At 39.0% G+C, this 24064-nt stretch overlaps 2 protein-coding genes across 2 annotated transcripts in view; both read right to left on the reverse strand.

Moving 5' to 3' along the window:
- Nucleotides 1–804: 804 nt before the first annotated feature.
- thbd (thrombomodulin) lies at nucleotides 805–4924 on the reverse strand. Its single transcript, XM_007241393.4, has one exon. The coding sequence runs from the start codon at nucleotides 4711–4713 to the stop codon at nucleotides 3100–3102; it is 1614 nt and encodes a 537-aa protein (XP_007241455.3). The 5' UTR covers nucleotides 4714–4924; the 3' UTR covers nucleotides 805–3099.
- Nucleotides 4925–6603: 1679 nt separating this feature from the next.
- Nucleotides 6604–24064, reverse strand: part of ift172 (intraflagellar transport 172) — an 88450-nt gene continuing 70989 nt past the window's right edge. The window contains exons 38-48 of the mRNA XM_022662765.2: nucleotides 22117–22180; nucleotides 21778–21864; nucleotides 21093–21209; nucleotides 19521–19631; nucleotides 19328–19447; nucleotides 16670–16765; nucleotides 16266–16325; nucleotides 16055–16153; nucleotides 8839–8992; nucleotides 7236–7327; nucleotides 6604–7012 (exon numbers count right to left, since the gene is read on the reverse strand). Coding sequence (XP_022518486.2) covers nucleotides 6923–7012; nucleotides 7236–7327; nucleotides 8839–8992; nucleotides 16055–16153; nucleotides 16266–16325; nucleotides 16670–16765; nucleotides 19328–19447; nucleotides 19521–19631; nucleotides 21093–21209; nucleotides 21778–21864; nucleotides 22117–22180 — 1090 coding nt within the window. The 3' untranslated portion in view covers nucleotides 6604–6922. The remainder of the gene's footprint in view (nucleotides 7013–7235; nucleotides 7328–8838; nucleotides 8993–16054; nucleotides 16154–16265; nucleotides 16326–16669; nucleotides 16766–19327; nucleotides 19448–19520; nucleotides 19632–21092; nucleotides 21210–21777; nucleotides 21865–22116; nucleotides 22181–24064) is intronic.

Genomic DNA, 24064 nt, shown 5'->3' on the forward strand with positions numbered 1-24064 from the left:
CTTGCCCTCGAACTGTAGCCAGTTATCTATAAAATCCACATGATGTTCTGTACACCTTTTGGACATCCAGCAGTTCAGTAAAGAAAGCCTGCTGTAATCTTCATCACCACGTCTCACTGGAATGGGGCCACAACAGATAACCTCCTTGGACAGCGTCTGGGCCTGTTTGATCACTTCTTTAATATTAGCCTTTGTTACTTTACTAACAGTCTAAGGTTGCCACTAATGTCTGGTGCTCTGGCTCCCGGTAAACAAGTAACAGTTGCTGCTGGTGCCCCTAAAGGAGTAGCTAATTTCACGTGTTGGACAATAGAGTCTCCTATCCCCAGAGTACCTTTAACAGGTTCCTCAGTGTATTAAGAGACCACTTCAAAATAATAATAATAATAAGTTTCTCTGATTTATATGATCTATAGGAGGGCGGCACGGTGGCGCGGTGGGTAGCACTTCCGCCTCACAGCAAGACGGCCTGGGTTCGATTCTGGGCTAGGGCGACCCGGGTCTTTCCGTGTGGAGTTTGCACGTTCTCCCCGTGTCTGCGTGGGTTTCCTCCGGGTTCTCCGGTTTCCTCCCACAGTCCAAAGACGGCACGTTCAGGCTAATTGGAACTTGTTGAAATTGCCCCTTAGGTGTGAGTGTGTGAGTGTCTGCCTTGCGATGGCTTAGATCGTAGAACCTTGTGAATAAACAGTACCTATCCACGAAATAGCCGACGAGCTGATGTGGCGTTAAGCTCGACTACCCAACCCAACCCAACCCATATGATCTATAGGTATATGTATGAGCAAAATGAACATTGTGGTTTTATTCTAAAAACTACTGACATTGCTCCTAAATGACAAAAATATTGTAATTTAGAGCATTTAATTGCAGAAAATGAGAATTGGTCAAATTAACGAAAAAGATGCAAAGAAAACAAGTTCATATTCATTTAAAAACAACAACAATACTAAAGTTTTATCTAAGGAAGAGTAATTTTAATTAGGTAGAATAAGCAATATTTTTAATCACAGCTTTCATTTCTCTCGACATGCTCTCCACCAGTATTTTACATTGCTTTAGGGTGAACTTATCCCACTCCTGGTACAAAAATTCAAGCAATTCATCTTTGTTTGTTGGCTTATAACCATCTATCTTCCTCTTGATTTCATTCCAGAGGTTTTCATTGGGGTTCAGGTCAGGAGATAGTGTCATGGCCAGCCCAGTCTTGATTTGGTGGTCCTTCAATCACACCTTAATTGATGTAGCTGTGTGGAATTGAGCATTGTCCTGCTGGAAAAACAGTCCTCAGAGTTGGGGAACATTGAAAGAGCAGAAGGAAGGAAGTTTTCTTCCAGGATAAACTTGTATGGGGCTTGATTTATGCATCTTTTGCAAAGACCAAACTGCCCAATTCCAGCTTTGCTGAAGTGTCCCCAGATCATCACCGATCATAGTGGGTGCAAGTACACCTCTGCAGGTCTCCATCTAAACATTTTATGGCCAGGTGTTGAGCAAAGCTGAACATTGAACTCATCATAGAACATGACTTTACTTCAGTTCTCTATGGTCTGATTCTTTATGATGTTTTGCAAACTTCAGTCTGGCTCTTCTTTGCTTCTCACTGAAGTAGGTCCTTTGTTAGTGAGTCCTGCCTTAAAAAGAGATTGTTCTGAACTGTTATTTCCATCTGCCATTTTCCAGCTGCCATTGCCATTTTTTTAGAGGTCTCTTGATGTTATCCTGCGGTTGATGACTGACGTTTTAATAAGTTGAAATATATATTAAAATATTTACAAAAATCTGAGGGTCGTAGTGGAACATGATAATAAGTAAACATTTTTGTGGAATAGTCCACCTCCCCCAGCATTTTGAAATACTGTGCTTATAGTTGATGCTTCCAACAGGCTTACAATGCTAGCAATACAACCCGCAGTTTAAAAGCCTACATCTCTGATGTTATAAGGTTGGATTATGTATTTTTTCCTTACAAAGTTTATTGTTTGTGATTGCATTATACATACATCATCATGGTAATCTGAGTTTTTTATACTTCTGGACTATATTCAAATAAAATGAAAACTTCACATAAACATTCATATGTAACAGTGTGTCCTGTGTCTACACCACACAAAACTTTGTCCACATTAAACAATACTCTGTTCATCTTACATGTACAATCACTACAGGAACATACTCCAAAAATTCCAAAAAAGGGAAATACACAAGGAAAAGAAAGTTTACACTGGTTTATACTAGTCTGTGTCAGTGTCATTATACTGCCCAATTCCAGCTTTGCTGAAGTGTCATAGTGGGTGCAAGTAAACCTCTGCAGATCTCCATCTAAACATTTTATGGCCAGGTGTTGAGCAAAGCTGAAAATTGAACTCATCGTAAAGAGTCATCAGAACCACAACAGTCACATTTTAAAACTTTGAAAAGATTTATGATCTGTTTAGGCTGTAATGTAAGCCTTGCTAGCAATCAATCTAAATGTAAAAGGTAACTAATCTTATTATTAACTTTTTCACTAGTAATGTAATGGATGTTAAAGTTACTGTTAACATTTACTGATTACTAAGCATTACTACTCATTCTTCTTGAATAACAATTTGTAATATAGAATACCATGATGCTAAAAAGCCTTTTAATCTGTCTTTTTCCATGGGACTAGAGAATATCACTATATAAAACTACAGATTAAAGTAGCAAAATTGCTCAACGACAATTTAAGTTTAGTTTATAGAGTACTATATGTTATGCGGGTGTGTCATATGGTATTGACCATATGACACATATATACCATGGACCTAGTGATTTAAAAAAATGAATTGTGATAATAGCAGTATTCTTTTTTATAGCAGTCTATTATTTACTGTGATGCTTTAAGGGTATTGTTTGTAGTTGAAGTTTACATGCATGCACTTTAGTATTTTGGTAAATATTTTGTTATATTATGTTATTTTTGTGCTCCATTATTTTGTTACATTATGCTTAAAACCTTGTTTCAAAGTTTTATTTTTCCCTGAAATAAAATGCAACATTATTTTGTAGGAATACAAATAAGTAATAATATCAAATGATGTGCCTCCAGATTTCAAATCTTAGTTGTTTCTTGGTTTATTTCCCTGTGGTCACTTGCTGCAAATCATGTACATCTTCATTGCAGCTTTTGGCTAAAATTAAGTTTTCAATTGTTCGGCAGCATTTCATCAGGTGAAGGACAAGACACGCCATTAGAAACATTACCACAGCAGAACAAACAACAATTGTTCCTGCAAGACCTGCTGTGGACATAGATGAAGGTATCTCGGTTGGGGTAAGGCTTATTGGTGTAAACAGGTCAATTGTTGTTGAAGTTCCTGATCCGTTAACAATGTCTGTTTTTAAACATTTTGTACTACCAAAAACCGTAAACCCTTCATCACAAGAACAGATATAACCTCCAATAATATTTCTACAATGCTGGTCGCAATACAACATTTCACATTCATCAATGTCAGTGCAAATAAGACCTGTGGGTCTCTCTTCTAGAATAAACCCACGTGGACAGTTACACTGAAAAGGGTTGTTAGGGTCACAGTCCACAGCTGGGCACTCCCACTGTGGACAGTAAAGAGCACATATATGTCTATCCTCTGATGACACTTTGTATCCCTCCCAACATTCACAATGATAACTTCCTATGGTGTTATTGCAGGAGTGGTCACAGGGTCCAGACTCACATTCATCATCATCTATACAGATGTCCAGTTCTTTTTTAAAGCCATTCATACAGCGACACTCAAAGCCACCGATCATGTTGACACAATGGAAATGTTTTCCTGGACACAGTCTATCATCATCACACTCGTTAATATCTTTGCAAGTCTTTCCATCCACATCAAGGGCAAATCCACTGCCACACAGACATGCATAATCTTTTCCCTTTGATAAGCAGCTATGTGAGCAACCTGCTTTGTGACATGGGTCATCTTGTGCCTTTCCACAACTGACCGCATTACTTTCGAGTTTATAGCCAGGTGGGCAGGTGCAAATGTACGAGTTATTCCTTTTGTCGCAATCATGTTCACAACCACCCTTATACACTTCACAGTTCCAAGGTGCTTTAAGCCACTCGCCCTCTAAACAGATGTATTTAGTGCCCAGGTCCAGGCGTGTTGCGTTGCTGCTATGGGGCACTTCACCTAGGTCGTGTTTGGAAAAACCAAAAGGAGTTTCATACAACACTGATGATTCAGATGTGAGCTGTGTGCATTTGTTAGTGTTCTGGTGCTCACACAAATACCCCTCAACGTCTGTTGCATCATTACAATGTCTTTCTGCCCACTGTGGGTCATCTTTAGTTATTGACACGCAACGCTGAGAGCAGACGCTGTCTTTGTTTTTCCAGTTTTCGAAAAAAGTTAGACTGGGTTCGTCGCCTGTAATCCACGTGTATCCTTTGAGATCAAGGGACGGGTCTGAGCAGCTTTCACCCCTGTGTATTAGACCAATCCAAAAGTGCCCAGAAAATCCAGTTAGCAGGTTTGAGATGAGACTGTTTGCCTCCGGCGTTCGTACGGTCATTAAAGAGCCCCGTTTGCTCTCGCAGGACTTCTGCGCAGAGTTAAAATCCAGCGTGCCTGCGTGAGCTGTGAAGCAGCTGCTGTGGTCGCAGTAACCAATGCTCGGCTTTCCCCCCTCTACTCTCAGAAGCACGAGCGCGAGAATCACTCCCATGAAAATCTTCATCTCTGTGTAAAGAGAGCGTCGCGGGCTACGTTGTGAACGAGGTCAACTTCGACTAAACAGCAGCTTTCCGTTTGTTAGATCAAGCTATACTCACATCCCTGGAGTTTGTAGAGACTGCCATGTTTGAGGGACTGAGAGGAAGTTCGTTTCAGCTGGCGCAGCTCCCGCAACATACTTGGGAGTGTGGTGCCGAATTCTGACTCCCCGCCGGAATCCGACTCCCCTCCGCGTGCACGCGCAGTATGGGCGTAACAAATTACGCTCGCGATTCCAGTCGTTTCTCTTTGATTTGATGTAAAAATGATCAAACCGTGGCTGCGTTTTACTGATACCTTATTAATTCCTTTTTGTTTTACCTAAAGTAAGTAGTTTCATTACTGAACTTAAATTAAGTGAACGCACGTTTTATTTATCTATCTGTTTATTTATCTGTAAATGCGCTTGTAAAAACTGTTTTGATAGTCTGAAGTGCAGTACTAGTGTTAGTCAGAGTGCCAGAGCTCCCACTTGAGTGCGTAACAGTGTTCAACCTCTGCTCCAAATGGTGGTGTTGAAATGTGTTTCTACTTTCTCTCTGTACCCACGTCTGGCTGCTTTTATGGTTTTACAGAGAGCATTATCAATCTGATTTTCAAGTGCTAATTGATGGTGGCAGTAACATTTACTGCAATAAGAGTGACAAACAGTATACACTGACATAAAAACTACAAAAAACTGCTGAATTAAGTGGGAGCACTGCAGTCATGTCTTGCATCATCTTGGTCAAATATCTAAATTCTGTTAATATTTGCATCTCATTTTTAAGAATTTTAACTCTCTTGTTATGTTGATTTGTCAGGAACAGCAGTGGTGTTTCAGGGTCAATTTGACCGATGCATGTTTAACTATCCAAAAGCATCTACAAAAAACAAAAAACAAACAAAAAAAATCCCAACAAGCCGTGTGAATCTCTTTTAATTCTATCAATATTTAGTGCAACGTTGTTCCTTACCTCTAATGGTTCAATCAGGATAATGAACTCTTTTTTAAAAAAAAAAAAAGGTTCAAACTTTTTTTAATGTTTCACTACTTAATTACTTTTAGAAGACCAACATATAAAACATAATAGCTTTACATAACACAAAAAAATTAACTAATTGAGGCAAGCAGAAGAAGTTTCCTACTAAGTTTCCTAGATCTTCAAACTTTAAAACGGGTCATTTTGACCCGTTACATAACAGGAGGGTTGAGCAGGGCTGGTATATTTTGTTACAAATCAAAAATTTTCAGCTATTATTGTATAAAATGGCATGTGTAATTGCAGTTTAATTTATTTGCCTGGAAATGCTCTTATAAAAACTGTTTCGAATGTCTGAAGTGCAGCACTAGTGTTAGTCAGTAAGGGCGTTTTTACACCAGCACTATTGGGTCCGGTTAAAAAGTACTCTGGTTAATTGGTACCCAGTGTGGTTTGATTGAGTAGGTGTGAAAACAGTAATTGCACTCGGTTGAAGATCAAAACATCCGGACCGAGACCTGCTAGTGGAAGTGGTCTCAGTCTGGGCCCAAACGAAATCTGAAGCGGTTCACTTGTGGTGAGAAAGTAATCCGGTCTCGATCCGACCCAACTATCAAATATACTCCTTTTATTTGTGCCTGTGTGAAACCAAACTAAACTGTGGGAGAAAATGCGCCATGTAAACAAACTCATCAACTAATTCTGACCAAAGAAACAAACTCCAGGGGTGAAAAAGCCCTAAAAGTGCATCAAACTATAAAATTGGTCTACTGTTGTAGTTCAGTTTATTCATTCATTTGCTCCTCACATAGAATTTATTTGAAAGTTACAGTTTATAAACTGTAATAAAAGTGCTAAATGTGATTAACTGATGATATAATAAAACAGACACGTTTGATGACAAATCTTCTGTTTTTATTGTTTTATTTATAAAAATACATACCTATGTTTATTTATACTGGAAGAAAGGTGCCCGAATTGTAATTATACATAGATATGAACAGAATTATTTTGTGTGATTGTACCCCATATCAGGAAGGTGAGTTAAAGGTTGCAGGCGTTTTCAAGTTACCATCAGATATCAGTATTAATGGGTGCACACTCATGCCACAATCGTAACATGACATGACATGATATATATTAACACAAGAAAAGCAGTGGGACAGATGACTGAAAGAAGGAAACAAAAAGGTACTAAAAAGAACCTTCCTCTTATTGGAATGAGTAGCCAGCTGATGGAAGGCCCCCACACCACTTTTCGATGAACTTTAGTACGTCTTGACACTCTGGACTGTGACTGGTCTGCAAAACACACAAACAGCAGTCATCAACACCCCAGTCATAAAGACTGGTATAGTATGTCATTAAAATGAATGTGTGGCTTGTAAATAAAACAAATGTTACTTAAACTGCTTTTACTTAAACATATACCCTATTAAGAGAATGCATGCAGTTTTTTAGGACTCAAATGTACACCAGTGCAGTTGAAAGACTACATACTAAAAAACAAAAACCTGCTTCACACCTTGGTAGCCATCAGAAATTTATTCCAATCATCCTTGTTGGCTGCCATCCCTGGTCTTTTGAATTCAATTTTATTGCGTAGGACAGGGTAACCTGTGGACCATAGGCAATTGTGCAAAGGCAAAATTAATAGATAATCAGTGCATTTATTGGAGTCTATACCAACATACCTTCTTAAAACATGTGCTACCCAGTCATTTACATATACACAAATGAATTATCTCGCTCTCAAAAATGTACACAAACACACTCCCCTCTAGCTACAGCATGTACAGGGGTAAGCCCAAAGAATTTCCACACTTAGATTTAATAGAGATTGAAATGAAAGACGTGACCAACAGACTTTGCTAAACCCATCAATTGGGGAGCAAATGAAAAAAAGAACTAAAATAAATTTTAAAAAGTGCCTGTTAGTATCAGTTTCAAGAATGTGTTATACTGTTCGAGAGTTCATATGGTCTAACGTGTTTATCGACATTGTGATCTGCCTAATGGAATACTTAAAATGGTACCTATAACCAGGGCTGAATGGGGCTATAGGTTATGGAGGACCAAAACTGCCAAAATTAAAAATAAAAAAATAGATAAAACCGTAAGTAATTCATTAGGTAAAAGTATTATGGTAATTAAAACAGTAAAGAATAATTATAATTAATATAAAAATAAAAATAAAATAAAATAAAAATAAATACATATACATGCAGTTTTTTCTCTTTATTAAGATTAATTTAAGTTTAATTTTTCTTTTCATTTATTTATTTATATAACTATTTATTTTTGCATTAATTTATTTCCCAATGTATTTATTTCTGCATTTATTTATTTCCCGATGTATTTATTTCTGTTTTTCCTTGTCCTTATATGATAATAAAGGGGTGCGTTTTTCACGTACAGGCTTAGCAATCAAGCCCAGAGGAGCTGATATGAGAAGTGTTCAGGAGCTGAAATGTCGGGGTGAAGTTCGGTATTGAATCTGCTCAGAGATGCAGCTGCTTATGCTGCTCGCCTCTAATAACTGGATCAGAGTCTGTATTACAATTTAAGTAATCTTTTTTAAATAATTTTCCACGTTACCAAAGTTACAGCAAAGGAGCGAGACATGTACAATTGATCTAGGGTATCTGACATTAATCAACCATTAGGAATGCTAAGACACCGTGACATCATTGTTGGACAGCCCCTTCATTATCATTTAAGGACAAACAAAAAAAAAAAAACAAGGAAAAACAGAAATAAATAAATTGGGAAAATAAATGAATGCAGAAATAAATACATCGGTAAATAAATAAATACAGAAATAAATAAATTGGGAAATAAATAAATGCAGACATAAATAGTTATATTTATATAAAAATAGTAAATAAATTAATAAATGAATCAAAAGAACAATTAAACAATGTTAATAAAGAAACCCATGAATTATTAAGATATTTTATGTATATGTATTTATTTTTATATTAATTATAATTATTCTTAACTGGTTTAATCATCATATTAGTTTTACTGAGTGATTTACTTACGCTATTTATTTATTTATAATTTGGTTTTGGTCCTCCATAATAGGTAGGGCTGTGGAGAATTTATGCAAAAATGTACGAATTTACCTGTGATGATGCAGGGGTGTGAGCGGATGCTGGTGTTGGCAGCCAGCAGTGAGGCCTCATACGTGTTCCTCTCATCTCTGGGCAGGACCTGCTCCACACGCTGATCCATGGATACAGTCAGAACCCAGTCCCTGATCTCTTCCCTCTTCTCCACCTGGCACACATTTACCATTTTACTAGTTACATACACAGACACTGTTGTCTATACTAGGACTGATATCACAAACATTGAGTTTACATATTAATGTACATCACTCTACCACTAACACCACAAGATGGCAGACAGCACTCTATTTTATCAACAGTTTTGTAACTGTGATGTTTTGCCATCATTTATACTAACTCCTACAATTTTTCCACACTGCATTTGTTAGTCATTCTGTCTACATTAGAAGTCAGTTTATTTGTAATTAATTTTGTCTGATGGATTCCCCACAACCCAACAACAATAAAACACTAATATCCAAACACTTGCTCTACTCATACCAGATGAATCCAATTAAGATGCCACAACTGATGTTCCTGTCATGCTAAGAATTGACAATCACCTAAATAGTGTCTGTTCAGTGTCGGTCTCGATCCATTGGCAGATGGTATAAAAATAACACCAAATTTGTAGTCACTGGAAACATGAAATATGAATTACTTTGCTTAAGCAAGGAAAATGGCAGGCCAAGAGATTTCCCAACAGATGAAACCCCAAAAATCAATGTCTCAGAAAATTTGACCAATTGTTACTTTTGGCAGTATGCCAAAAAGTCCTTTCAAGTCCTGCTGGTCAATGAAATTCCCATCTCCATAAAAATTGTTAGCAGAGGTGCTGTATCCAGAAAAACACTGATATAATACAGTGGACCAACACCAGCAGATGACATGACTCTCCAACCAACACTGATCATGAGTACATTTTAAATTTAATTTGTAAATCAAGGGACCAGAGTCTGGAGGAAGAGTAGAGAGACACTCAGTCCAAGCTGTTTGAGGTCTAGTGTAAATTATCCACAATCAGTGATGGTTTGGAGATGCATATTATCTGCTGGTGTTGATTCACTGTGTTACATCAAGTCTATTTGTGGCATATAACTGAAAAGCTCCAACATAGGCAAGTAGATGTCCCCCAGTGTACAGTGTCCAGTTGTAATGCTCCGGAACCGGTCTTGGTTCAGACTTTTTTTTTCTACTCTTTACTTAAAGCTATTTTTTGTTTTGATACATAGGAATCACAAAAGTAGAGAAAACAAAACAAAACAAAAGGAAAAGAAAAGAAAGAACTTCAAAGTACAATCACAAATATGCACACACAAAAAGAAAAGAAAACATGCACAGTGGGGTGACGGTTCCCATAATTATAAGTCTTTTGCATTAGAGTTCTTGTAGGATGTCCATTTCTGCCAGCTCTGCTCAGCCGCATTTTTTTGGATACGCAGAAGGAATGTCATTTTTTCCATGTTATATATCTCTTCCATTATTTCCATCCATTGTTTTATTTTTGGTGACTCTTTTTTCAACCAGTTCTTTGTAATAACTTTCTTTACTGCCATAATCATTATTTTAAAGATATAAACATCCGCTTATTCAATCGAACCTTCCGGAATCAGGCCAAGATATAAAATCCTTGGATCTCTCGGAACTTCATATTGGAGGACTTCCTCTATTATTTCTAATACTTCCGACCAGAGTGGCTGTAATTTCACACATGACCAAAAAACATGCAGGTGATTGGAATTGATATGGCCACATTCTCTCCAACAAATCTGGTTTACTTTAGTTTGTTTACTTTTGATATAGGGGGTAATAAAGTACCTTAGTAGATTCTTCCAACCAAATTCCCTCCAACTTCTAGAGCTGGTTGAAGTGAGTTGTATTTTACACATCAAAAGCCAGTCACTCTCAGAGATATCCAATTGCATTTCTTTTTCCCATTTTTACTTTTACGGTGTATGTATTATTCCCATTGCAACTTTGAAGGCAAGAATAAAGTTTAGAAACAGTCCTAGAGGGCATCTGTTTGATTGAAACCAACAACATTTCCACTAGCTTGTTGCAGTTGTCCAATAATTGTGATTTCACCTGGGTATCATAGAAATGTCGTAACTGCAGATATCGAAACAGATCTTTGTTTTCTAATTTGAATTCCTTTTTAACCTTTTCAAATGACTTAAAGTTGTTTGCCTCAGTCAAAGTACCTATGGCTGTTGTGCCTTTTTCTGTCCATCTTTTGAATGTCTGATCCGTCTTCCCAAGTTTGGAGGTGCTAGTATATGAGGGCCAAAGGAATAATCTGCAATCTCCCTCCAACTTGTATCTCTGTACTATCTCTGTCCATATTGCTAGTGTTACTGTTACTGTAGTGTTATCGTCCTCCTGAAATCTACTCTGTTTCTCTCCCAGTCTGGCCTGTGGTTTGACTTTGCTTTGGGTCAATTCTATCTGTTTCCAGTATAGTCTGAGGAACAGCAGGATACAATATATCTCATTTGGGCAGAATAGAAATAATCCCTTAGGTTCGGTAGGGAAAGTCCTCCATGATCTTTCCCCAACTGCAATGTCTTAAATTTAATCCTCGGCCTCTTGCCTGCCCAGATAAACCTTGATATTTGTCTGTCCCAGATTGGGAACTGAGAGTCTGGGATTTGGACTGGTAGAGAGCTAAACAGGTATAACAATCTGGGGAGTATGTTCATTTTTATCACTTCTATTCTAGAACTAAAGTCCATTGGCAGTAATGACCATTGTGCTAGATCTCTTTTTAGGTTACTGTTGAGATTTGGGTAGTTTGCCATAAAAAGTCCCTTCAGATCTATAACCAACTTAACTCCTAAATATTTTATTGCATCCAAATCCCATTTTAGCTTTAATTTCTTTTTAAGTAATTTACTTGGACTGTAGTTGATAAAGTACCTGCGTTTTTGTAATATTTAGTTTATAACCAGATTTCTCTCCGAACTCATTAAGAATTGTAAAAAGCTTAGGAAGGGAAGATTCCGGGTTTTGGATGTAAGTGATAATATCATCTGCAAATAATCCTATTTTATGTTCTTGCTGTGCTATCCTTATGCCTTCAATGTCCTTGTTTTCTCTAATTTCCTGGGCCAATGGCTCAATAAATAGGACAAAAAGTGAGGGGCTTAAGCAGCATCCTTGCCTTGTACCTCTATAGAGACTGAATCTAGTTGAAAGAGTGCCATTGATCTTTATTCGAGCTATTGGATCCTTATAAAGGGCTTGTATACTCCTTATGAATTGGCCCATTCTCTCCATAACTGCAAACAGAAAGGGCCAGCTCACTCTATCGAAGGCCTTTTCAGCGTCAAGGCGTATTAAGACCGCGCCTATTTTTTGCTTATTGACTGTGTCTATAACTTGAATTGTCCTTCTGATATTGTCCTGGGTTTCACGGTATATTATAAATCCTGTCTGATCCTCATTTATCAAGTTGAATAGAAGCGTTTCCATTCTCTTGGCCAATATTGAAGTATAGAGTTTATTATCAACATTAAGCACAGAAATTGGTCGATATGACTCACAAAGTTCCTTGTTTCTACCTTCCTTAGGGATTACGGAGATTATCGCCTCCCTCCAAGATGGTGGAATGGTAGCTTTTTTAAGTGTCCAATTAAATGACTCTAGCAGTAGGGGTGAAACTTCCTGCCTAAAAATCTTGTACCACTCGTTTGGGTATCCATCACCCCCTGGACTTTCATTAGTCTTCAGTTTACTAATAGCTTTATCCAATTCTTCCTTTGTTATTGGGGAGGTTAATGCTTCACTCAAGTGAGGGTCTATGGTTGGGAGGTCCAATTTCTGCAAGTAGTTTTGAATTTCGGTTTCATTTAGGTATTCCAATGGAGAATATAGTGTTTTATAATAGTTCTTAAAGATTGTATGAATGTCCTCTGGATCAAAAGTTAATTTATTAGTAGAGGGGTCTTTGATTTTGTTAATAAAGTTCCTAGTTTTTTGTGTTCTAAGGCGCCTTGCCAGAATTTTTGTTGCCTTTGGTCCAGATTCATAAAATGTTTGTTTAGTAAATCGCAGATTCTTTTCAAGCTCTTCACATGCCTTTTGGTCCAGTGTTTCTTTTATTGTTTTTATTTGTTGTGCCACTTCTTCCCTGTGGTTAAGTTGGTATAGCTTTTCAAGTTCTCTTAACTGTTTTTGTAGGTTGTCATATTCAAGTCTCTGCATCTTTTTTATATAAGATGTTTTTGATATCAAGTGACCACGCATTACCGCCTTTACCATATCCCAAAGTATTGTAGGTTCTACTTCATCATCTTTGTTTAAGGTTATGCATTCTTTAATTTCTCTCTTTATATCCTGTACTACTGTTTTTCTATTTAATAATCCTATATCCTATAATCCTATATATATAAGTTTCCATTGAGTTTCTCGTCTCATGTCTTCTATGTTAATTGTCAAATATATAGTGTTGTGGTCAGAGATATCAGCAGTCCCAATTGAACAGTCACAGACCCTGCATCTATCCGTGATGTTCATTAAAAAGTAATCTATTCTAGAGTGAACTTTATGCGTTGAAGAGTAATGAGTAAAATCTTTTACGTCCGGGTTGAAATCCCTCCACACTTCAAATAGCCCATTATCCTTAATCAGGTTCCTCATGTTTTTAGATCTGTTTAGCTTATGTAGTCTATTACTTGTAGTATCCAGACTGTGGTTCAATACAGTGTTCCAATCACCTGCACAAACTAAAATGCCTTCACTCATGGAGAGTATTTTGTCAAAAAGAAGACTGAGGAATTTCAGGTCACTCTCTGGAGGTATATATACATTAACTTAAGTGAACACAACCTTATTACATCTGCCCTTTACAATAACATATCTGCCATTCTTATCCGTTTCTACTGTTATCACTTCAAAATTGACATTGTTAGATATTAACGTAATGACCCCCTCCTCCTACTATTCTTACATGAGCTGTAAAAAGAGTTAGTGAAGCCTAGTTTTTTACATTTTTCATGCTCATTTCTCGCTAAATGTGTCTCTTGGAGAAACACCATATCTGATCTTGTCTTTCTCAGCTTTGCAATTATTTTACTCCTTTTTATAGGGTTACCTAGGCCATTAACATTCCAAGACACAATTTTAACCCCCTGCGCCATACTTATATAGCAACGTAAGTGCTACAGACACCCCTTTAAACACTATGCATGTGTTATAGAAAACACAAACTGTAAAATGAAATCTAGAACAAATTAAGAACAAGCGGTACCTCCGATGATGGAGAAAAAAACTACCCTTCTCCATGACCCTGCTGGTGGGTAGCCAATCATAGTGAAAGGGCCCCACATAGGTGGTTAACAACAAGATATGCACCATCCTATATGTCCAGCGATCCATACTCTTTCTGGTGCTGCTCCCAGCTGTGAACAACTGAAGCTCCTTTACTCATCTGACCCGGCACTGCTCCCACACCTTGACTTGTCAGACCTTTCGAATCTCCGGAGCGATTCTTTAGCTCTCTCCGCGGCTGCCGATCGTCTTAATCTCCGGGACTTTTCCTGACGCTTCCAGCCAAGGACCTCCTCCAATCGGGTCCCAACCGAGTCCACCTCTTCCCTTGCCTCAGGTACGGCCACCGTAAATCCTCACCTCCTTAATTCCAGCCCTGCTTCATGTGCGCTGTTGTAGGTTTGGGTGCCGTCATCCAAGTGGATTCTCATATTAGTGTAAGGCGTCTGAAATCGGATGTTTTTCTCCTTTAGAGCTTTCTTTAGCCCGTTGGATTCTCTGCGCTTTTGAACGATCTCTGCGGCATAATCATGGTCGAAAAACAGCGTTCGGTTTCCCAGTTGAACTTTCCCTTTCTTCCAAGCCTCCCTTAGCACGATCTCCTTTGTCGTGAACTCCTGAAAGTTGAGAATAAGGGGGCGCGGGGGAGCCTCAGACCTTGGTTTGGGAGCGAGGGATCTATGGGCCCGCTGAATTTTTAGTTCCAGCTCCGCAGTCGCTGGAAATTCACGCTTTATAAGCTCCGACACAAAATGTGTTACCGAGCTACCTTCCTCTCCTTCAGGCACTCCAAATATGCGGATATTATTCCTCCTAGACCTCGATTCCAAATCTGTGAGTTTCCGCTGCATCTTTTCTTCCCTCTGCATAGCAGCCGTGAGGACTCGAGAAACTTCTGCGGCCCAGTCCTCCACCTGCGCCATGCAGTGTTCCATCTCCCCCAGTTGCTCCTTCAGCCCTTGCACTTCCTCGGTTAGGCTGTCTAGTTTGCTGCTCATCTCTCGACGTATTGAATCTATAGACTTTCTTAATTGGTCATTGTCCCCTTTGAGGTCGGACTTAAGCTCCTTTATGGCTTCCAGGAGATCACTCGGTGTTACCTCCGCACCAGTTAGCTTTGGTGTTTCAGTTGAGTTAGCATTAGCCAGTGAGGGTGCCTCGTTAGCTTTTGAAGTCTGGCCGTTTTTCTCCTTATTTTTAGGCATGGTCGGTTCCTAAAGCTAGCTTCTCGCTGTCCTGATTTCCCTTTTATTGTATTAAAACTCTCTCCCTTCCTGAAAAACGAGTTTTAAGTACGAAATTATCAAGTTTTGGCTGGAGCACGATGCACTCACGTCTGTCTACTCCGACCGCATACCGGAAGACCGGTTCAGACTTTTAGCTCCAACCCAGACAGAGAGCTTTGGGGCAGGTAAAACCAAAGGACATGGAGCAGATATGATATTCGGATTCGCACTGGCGGTATTCCACTTGCTTATTTATTAGTTCATACATTAACTAATGCAGCACCAAAGCACATTTATGGTGTTACAGAAATAAAATAAATAAAAGAAAGGAGCTAGATCCAGTGATCCTTGTGGTACAGCACAACACACACTCTGGTTCCCTATGCTCTCAGCGCATTTTCCCCCGAGGTCATTTAAATGCTCCTCCCCCATGCTCATCACCAAGCTGAGATGTTTACAATAAAGTAAAAAAAAGTTTCCTCTATCCAATTTGCATGTGTTAATGCATTCTTTGTTTCAGATACCCACGTTGGCTTTATCATCTCACAAATATACAAGTATATACCAATATTTTAATTGACTTCACTAATGTAAATATTATTGCATTTTACATTTCATACCTTCAGTCTTTTATATGCATTTAAATATCTACAATAAAAACATCTTAAGAAGAACAAGTGTGATTAAGTTGATCAATATTTACTAATAATATTAACCACTACTGAAAAAGGCCTTACAGTCACATGGAGCTTTGATGGCAGAGGGACTTCAAAAGGAATGTCTGTATCCTGAAAATCTGTATGGTCTAAGGCATCCAGTGAACCTTCATCAACACCCTGCAAAACATACCACAACAAATTTTCTCTTTATCAACCAACTGATTCCAACCCGATATGCTTTAATTCATACATACATGAAATTTGGCTCATATATGAAAACTGAACTTACATCAGCCAAATCCAGAAAACGATTAAGGAAAATAAAGGCCATGCTCTCCCACCCGACAGCCTATACAGAAAGCATTAGCAGATTAGTTTCCGACAGCATAAATAATAAAAAATGTCTAATGTTTCTAGACCAGCCCTACATTTAACAGCATAGAGAACATAAAACAATTATATTCAGTTTACATTATTGTGCTTCAAATTGTTTTGTACTGGTGCTTGATGACTTAAAAATGTAGAGACTTATTTTAGTTTATTAACTCTCTGTAATGCAGACCACAACAGTGCTGGGCATAGTGCTAGATGATATGGGCAAACACTTCTATCACAATGTATTTCTTAATGTCTGTACTCAGGATTCTGCAACAGCAATAGAGCTGTTGAACCACAGGCATACTTGGGGCTTACCTTGGCAGCAAGGCCAGCTTCATAAAAGACCTTGTCTGCTGGAATGACATCTGTGTGCCTCAGTAGTGAAATGGACAGCCTGGCTGTCAAAGTACTCTGGATAGAAGTGTAAAAAAAAAATTAATAAATTAAACTTAATACAGCTACAGTGCATCAGGAAAGTATTCACAGCGCTTCACTTTTTTTTTACATTACAGCCTTATTCCAAATTGTATTAAATTAATCTCTTTCCTCACAAATCTACACAAAATACCCCATTATGACCATGTAAAAAAAAGGTTTCTTGAGAAAATTGAGCTCAGGTGCACCCTGTTTCCAGTGGTCATCCTTCAGATGTTTCTACAGCTTAAATGGAGTGCATCTGTGGTAAATCCAGTTGATTGGACATGATTTGGAAAGGCACAAACCTGTCTATGTAAGGTCCCACAGTTGACTGCATGTCAGAGCGCAAACACCAAGCATGATGTCAAAGGAATTTTCTGTAGACCTCCGAGACAAAATTGTCTGAAGGCACAAATCTGGGGAAGAATACAGAAAAAAATCTGCTGCTTTAAAGGTCCCAATGAGCACAGTGGCCTCCATCATTCGTAAATGAAAAAGTGTGGAACCACCAGGACTCTTCCTAGAGCTGGCCGGCCTAAATTGAGCGTTTGGGGAGAAGGGGCTTGGTCAGGGAGGTGACCAAGAACCCGATGCTCACTCTGTCAGAGCTCCAGCGTTCCTCGGTGAAGAGAGGAGAACCTTGCAGAAGGACAACCATCTCTGCAGCAATCCACCAATCAGGCCTGTATGGCAGAGTGGCCAGGCGAAAACCACTCCTTAGTAAAAGGGACTTTGCCAAATTTTGCCAAATGGCACCTGAAGGACTCTCAGACCATAAAAAACTAAATTCTCTGGTCTGATATTGAATTCTTTGGTGTGCCAGGCGTCATGTTTGGAGGAAACCAGGCACTGCTCATCGCGAGGCCAATACCATCCCTACAGTCAAGCATGGTGATGGCAGCATCATGCTATGGGGATGTGTTTCAGCAGCAGGAACTGGCAGACTAGTCAGGATAGAGATAAATGCAGCAATGTACAGAGACATCCTGGATGAAAACCTGCTCCAGAGCGCACTTCAGACCTCAGACTGGGGCAACGGTTAATTTTTCAGCAGGACAACGATCCGAAGCACATAGTCAAGATCTCAAAGGAGTGGCTTCAGGACCACCCTGTGAATGTCCTGGAGTGGCCCAGCCAGAGCCCAGACTTGAATCCGAATGAACATCTCTGGAGAGATCTAAAAATGTCTGTGCCTAGACGTCTCCCATCCAATCTGATGGAGCTTCCGAGGTACTGCAAAGAATAATGGGCAAAACTGCCTAAAAAGAGGTGTGCCAAGCTTGTGGCAAGCTTGAGGCTGTAGTTGCTGCCAAAGGGGGTTCTACAAAGTATTAAGCAAAGGCTGTGAATACTTATGTAAATATGATTTCTTTGTTTTTTAATTTTAATAATTTTTTAAAACTCTCAAGAAAACTTGTTTCACATGATCATAATGAGGTATTTTGTGTAGAATTTTGAGGAAAGAGATTAATTTAATACAATTTGGAATAAGGCTGTAACATAACAAAATGTGGAAAAAGTGAAGCGCTGTGAATCCTTTCCGGATGCACTGTAAATGACACCATGTACAAAATAACATATCTAGTTATATATTATTTTTACTGCAATGTTTCATTAATTATTTAATTAATATCTTGTGCTGTTTCATTTTAGCTGTATTATCAAAAGCCTATTTTATAAATTGTTGCTATATTTCTGCATAAATTTGACCTAAAACATGATCAGATTTTCTTAAAGTAGATAAAAAGAACCCAGCTGAGACAAAATATTATACTTGGTTATTTATTTATTAACGTAAATAATTCAATGTTTTATTCGTGACTGGAAAAATTAGGTGCATCTCTGTAATATAAAATAAAGAGGAAGATGAATGATCACGAGCCATCAAAAGAAAGCTAAATTGCTTACATTTTTGAACCAAGAGTGGCGTTAAATCATCCAAAAGCAGTGAGAAAGACTGGTGGAGTGTGCCATGACACATGACTGGGTTATTCCACCAAATATAATACTAAAACATTAGTATTGTTGTATAGTATTGTTTCTAAATTAACACTAATAGTGCACATTTAAACCCTGACTACTATCAGATGCCTATACTCATCTTAGCTACAGAGGTGCTCTGTGCACGCTCAGTGCGTGTACACTCCCACCCCCCACTTGTTACACACATGGACACTGAATACTATATAAACAGAATACTATATAAAATAACAATAAAATAATTGCTGTTCCTGTAGATGACCTTCTCATGCATTTTAACAGCGAGAACAAGCTGAGCAATTTCCTCTGCTGAGAAGCACATAAGCGTTGCGCACCATTTGCTCCGGCCTAAATGAATTGGCATTGTGCATATTGAGCTGCGCAAGGCGTATCCTACACGATACCAAAGACATGCCGACACTGACACTGACATCAAGCTGCATGGTGCACAGTTGATGGCTCGCCTATAGATCTCTAATATGTGATCATTCTATTTTAAAAATGTAACACTGCAACACTGGTTATATATTATATACCATAACACAATACTGAGTAGCAATATTTAAAAGCACATACCAATTGGTCAACACCCTTGGCTGCTGAACGGGTAGCATAATAGTGAGATATAACTAGCATCTGCTCAAAGTCCTCATGGGCTGGAGAGTTGGCTTCTGAAGACTTGGTCAGGTTTTCACACTGGCCAAAAGAAAAAAATATAGGTTGAAATCCATTATACAAACAAAAACTTACCATAACAGCAATAACTCACCAGCAAATATAAAACATCTCTCAGGTCAGCCCACATCCTGTAGGCCTCAGAAATGTCCTTGTCAGGCAAGTTCATGCACTCCTGGAACAGGCGCTTGTAGATGTTGAAATTCTGTAACAAAAAGGAAATGAAAACCGAAATCTAGTAAGGTATGTCCTGTTTCCCTGAACATCAGAGAACATCTAATAACCTTTAAGTGTTTTGCCCCTTCATTTATTTATTTTTTTTCATATTTTTCACTCTTAAATGTTTCAGATCATCAAACAAATTTAAATATTAGTTAAAGACGACACAAGAAAACACAAAATGAAGGTATTTATTATTAAGGGAGAAAAAAATCCCTGTGTAAAAAAGTGTTGCCCCCTAAACCTAATAACTGGTTGGGCCACCCTTAGCAGCAACAACTGCAATCAAGTATTTGCATTAACTTTGGAGGCACTGTGGAGGAATTTTGGCTTAATTAATCTTTACAGAATTGTTGTAATTCCTCTAAATTGGTCTCCAAATTCCAAGTAAGTTTTAGCTTGAGGTCACAAAAAGATGGCCGGACATTTTCCTTTAGACTTTTGGTAGACAGTGGAAATCATGATTCCATTTAGCTCCTGAAGCAGCAAAACAGTCCCAGACCATCACACTACCACCATCATATTTTACAGTAGGTATGATGTTCTTTTTCTAAAATGCGATGTTGCTTTTACACCAGATGTAATGGGAGAAACACCTTCCAAAAAGTTCAACTTTTCTCTCATCAGTCTACAGATTATTTTCCAAAACGTTTTGGGGATCATCAGTTTCTGGCAAAATTGAGATGTTCTTTTTGCTCAGCAGGTGTTCTTGTCTTGGTACTCTGCCATGCAGGCTATTTTTGCCCAGTCTCTTTCTTATGGTGAAGTCATAAATTCTGACCTGAACTGAGGCATTTCTTTAAATGTTTTAGTGGGGTCTTTTGTGACCTCTTTAATGAGTTGTTTGTGCTCTTAGGGTAATTTTGGTCAGCTGCCCACTCCTGAAAAGGTTCATCAATCGTCCAAGTCACTGCGATTTGCTGGAGTCCCAAAACTTTAGAAAGGGCTTTATATATTTTTTCCAGACTGATAGATCTCAATTTTTTTTTTTCATGTATGTTTGCATAAGGTCTAGCTTTCGAGTATCTTTTGGTCTAGTTCGCTTTGTCAGGCAGGTCCTATTTAAGTGATTTTTTGATTGAGAACAGGTGTGGCAGGCCTGAGTGTGGCTAGAGAAATTAAACTCAGGTGTGATAAACCACAGATATGTTTTAACTGTAGGGGTAAAACACTTTTTTTCTCCCTTGACAATGAAACAAAATTTTGTGTTTACTTGTGTTGTCACTTTTTCACAACACTGTAGATGCTGCTAATAATAAATAAAAGTGAAGGAAAAAACTGCAGGAGACTATAATTTACTTGCTTACATGTTACCAATAAACAAGATGTCTTACATACAGACATGCACACAAAAACACAGAAGGGAGAAAAACTCGACTAATATTCTTCTGTTTAGCAGTTCTCTGATAAGAACTGTAAGCTGTGCTACATTATCGCCCCTGTGTACCTGTGGGTTTGCTGGCACGCCATGCTGAACATATAACTTGAGAACTTTCTCTGCTTCGCCTTCTTTGATCAGATGGGTGGCGTACAAAGCAAGGTATTTATGCAGGATCTTAAAATTCTGCTCAAGAGGAGAGAAAAAAGAAAGTAAAGGAGAAAAGGGAACATTCTTTACATAACAGGAAAAAAGAGATAAAGAGATTAATGGAAGAAGTAGCTGTGAAAAAAGGATACTGACACAGCGAACAGTTTTATTTAAAGGTGAAGCTAATGGAGCTTGTGAAAAAAACTATTTAAGTTTACAAATTTGGTGGCAGGCATATAAGAGATATATAGAGACAGGTGTTGGGGGTTTTGAAGCAAAGTCTTTGCTGTATGAACTTGGATTCAAAGAGTGTCAATAGTTGAAAGAGTGTGTCAGTGGTTGTGGATAAGATGGTGGGATGTAAATAAGAGTGCAGCATGTTGGGACATATAGGCTGTTTTTTTACACATGCTGCTGATATAGTGTGACTGAGGTTGTGTGCAGCCTTTCAAATTTAACAGGAAATATATTATGGACTGACAAGAATGACTACATGACTAGAGTAAAAAAAAAAAACACAAAGAAAAATCCTTGCAGTTCACATCACTTTGAACATAACACATTTCATAGACTGAATTTAGTGGCCAAGACAACAGTGGAATACCTGCTTAGATGCAGTATCAATGCACTTTTCCCACTGCCCCCTCTCAACGTATATGTCTAATGCAGCCATGACATCCACTCCAACCAGCTATAAAAAGAAACAAGTTAAAAAAGCATTCCTGGCTTCAGGTCATAAATGTAATCTGCCAGAAGACCCAAGCAACTGTAATGCCACTATAGAAAAAACTACTGCTAATAAAATTACAGTGTTTTCTTTTGTTTTAAGTAATTTAGCAATTCTGAACAATTCTATTATGAACTGAAGATAAAACAATTAGGTTATGCATCAAGACAGAAAAGCAAATGCAGAAAGTGTTGTGTAACATAGCAACAAACTTACTGAGTCCACCTTGCCTTGGTTCCTCAAGTGTTCTTTGTAGCATTGGTCAACATATCCTTCCAGCCTAGTGGGGGTAGTTAAGCAGAAGCTCAATGAGACACACAAACTCTCAAACTTGGAGAGTGACTGACACACACAAACACACACACACTCACTCCCGCTCACACTCACTCACGCATACACTCACACACTCACACTCACTCCCACTCACTCACTCACACACTCACTCACACACACACTCACACACACACTCACACACACACTCACACACACTCACTCACACACACTCACTCACACACACTCACTCACTCTCACACACATTCACTCACTCTCACACACATTCACTCACTCTCACACACACACAAACACTCACACAAACTTACTCACACACACTTACACTCACTCACACTCTCTCTCACTCACTCTCACTCACTCACACTCACTCACTCACACTCACTCACTCTCTCACACTCTCTCACACTCTCTCACACTCTCTCACACTCTCTCACACTCTCTCACACTCTCTCACACTCACACTCGCTCACACACACTCAATCACACTCACTCACTCTCTCACTCACTCACACTCACTCACTCTCACTCACTCTCACTCACTCTCTCACACTCTCTCACACTCTCTCACACTCTCTCACACTCTCTCACACTCTCTCACACTCTCTCACACTCTCTCACACTCACACTCGCTCACACACACTCAATCACACTCACTCACTCTCTCACTCACTCACACTCACTCACTCACACTCACTCACTCACTCACACTCACTCACTCTCACTCACTCTCACTCACTCTCACTCACTCTCACACTCACACACTTACACACACACACTGACTCACTCAAAGAGAGACACAAACACACAGAGACAAACACACACACTGACTCACTCAGAGAGACACACACACACAGAAAACACACACTGACTCACTCAGACAAACACACACACACACACACACACTGACTCACTCAGAGAGACACACACACACTGACTCACTCAGAGAGACACACACACACAGAAAACACACACTGACTCACTCAGACAAACACACACACACACACACACACTGACTCACTCAGAGAGACACACACACACTGACTCAATCAGACAAACACAAACACACTGACTCACTCAGACAGGCACACACACAAACACACACAGAGACAAACACACACACTGACTCCCTCAGAGAGACACACACAACACGCACACAGAGAAACACACACACTGACTCACTCAGAGAGAGACACAAACACACACAGAGACAAACACACACACTGACTCACTCAGATAGAGACAAACACACACACTGACTCACTCAGATAGAGACAAACACACACACAGACAAACACACACACTGACTCAGACAAACACACACACAGAGATACACACAACACACACACACAGAAACACACACACACACACACACACACACAGAAACACACTGACTCACTCAAAGAGAGACACAAACACACACAGAGACAAACACACACACTGACTCACTCAAAGAGAGACACAAACACACACAGAGACAAACACACACACTGACTCACTCAGACAAACACACACACACTAACTCATTTAGAGAGACACACACAATACACACACAGAGAAACACACACACAGAAACACAAACACTGACTCACTCAGAGAGACACAAACACACATGGAGACAAACACACACACTGACTCACTCAGAGACACACACAAACACACAGAGAAACACACACACTGACTCACTCAGAGAGACACACACAAACACAGAGACAAACACAAAAACTGACTCACTCAGAGAGACACACACACACAAACACACACAGAGACAAACACACACACTGACTCCCTCAGAGAGACACACACAACACGCACACAGAGAAACACACACACTGACTCACTCAGAGAGAGACACAAACACACACAGAGACAAACA

Source organism: Astyanax mexicanus, chromosome 1 (assembly GCF_023375975.1).
Source record: "Astyanax mexicanus isolate ESR-SI-001 chromosome 1, AstMex3_surface, whole genome shotgun sequence".
Classification (NCBI taxonomy): Eukaryota; Metazoa; Chordata; class Actinopteri; order Characiformes; family Acestrorhamphidae; genus Astyanax; species Astyanax mexicanus.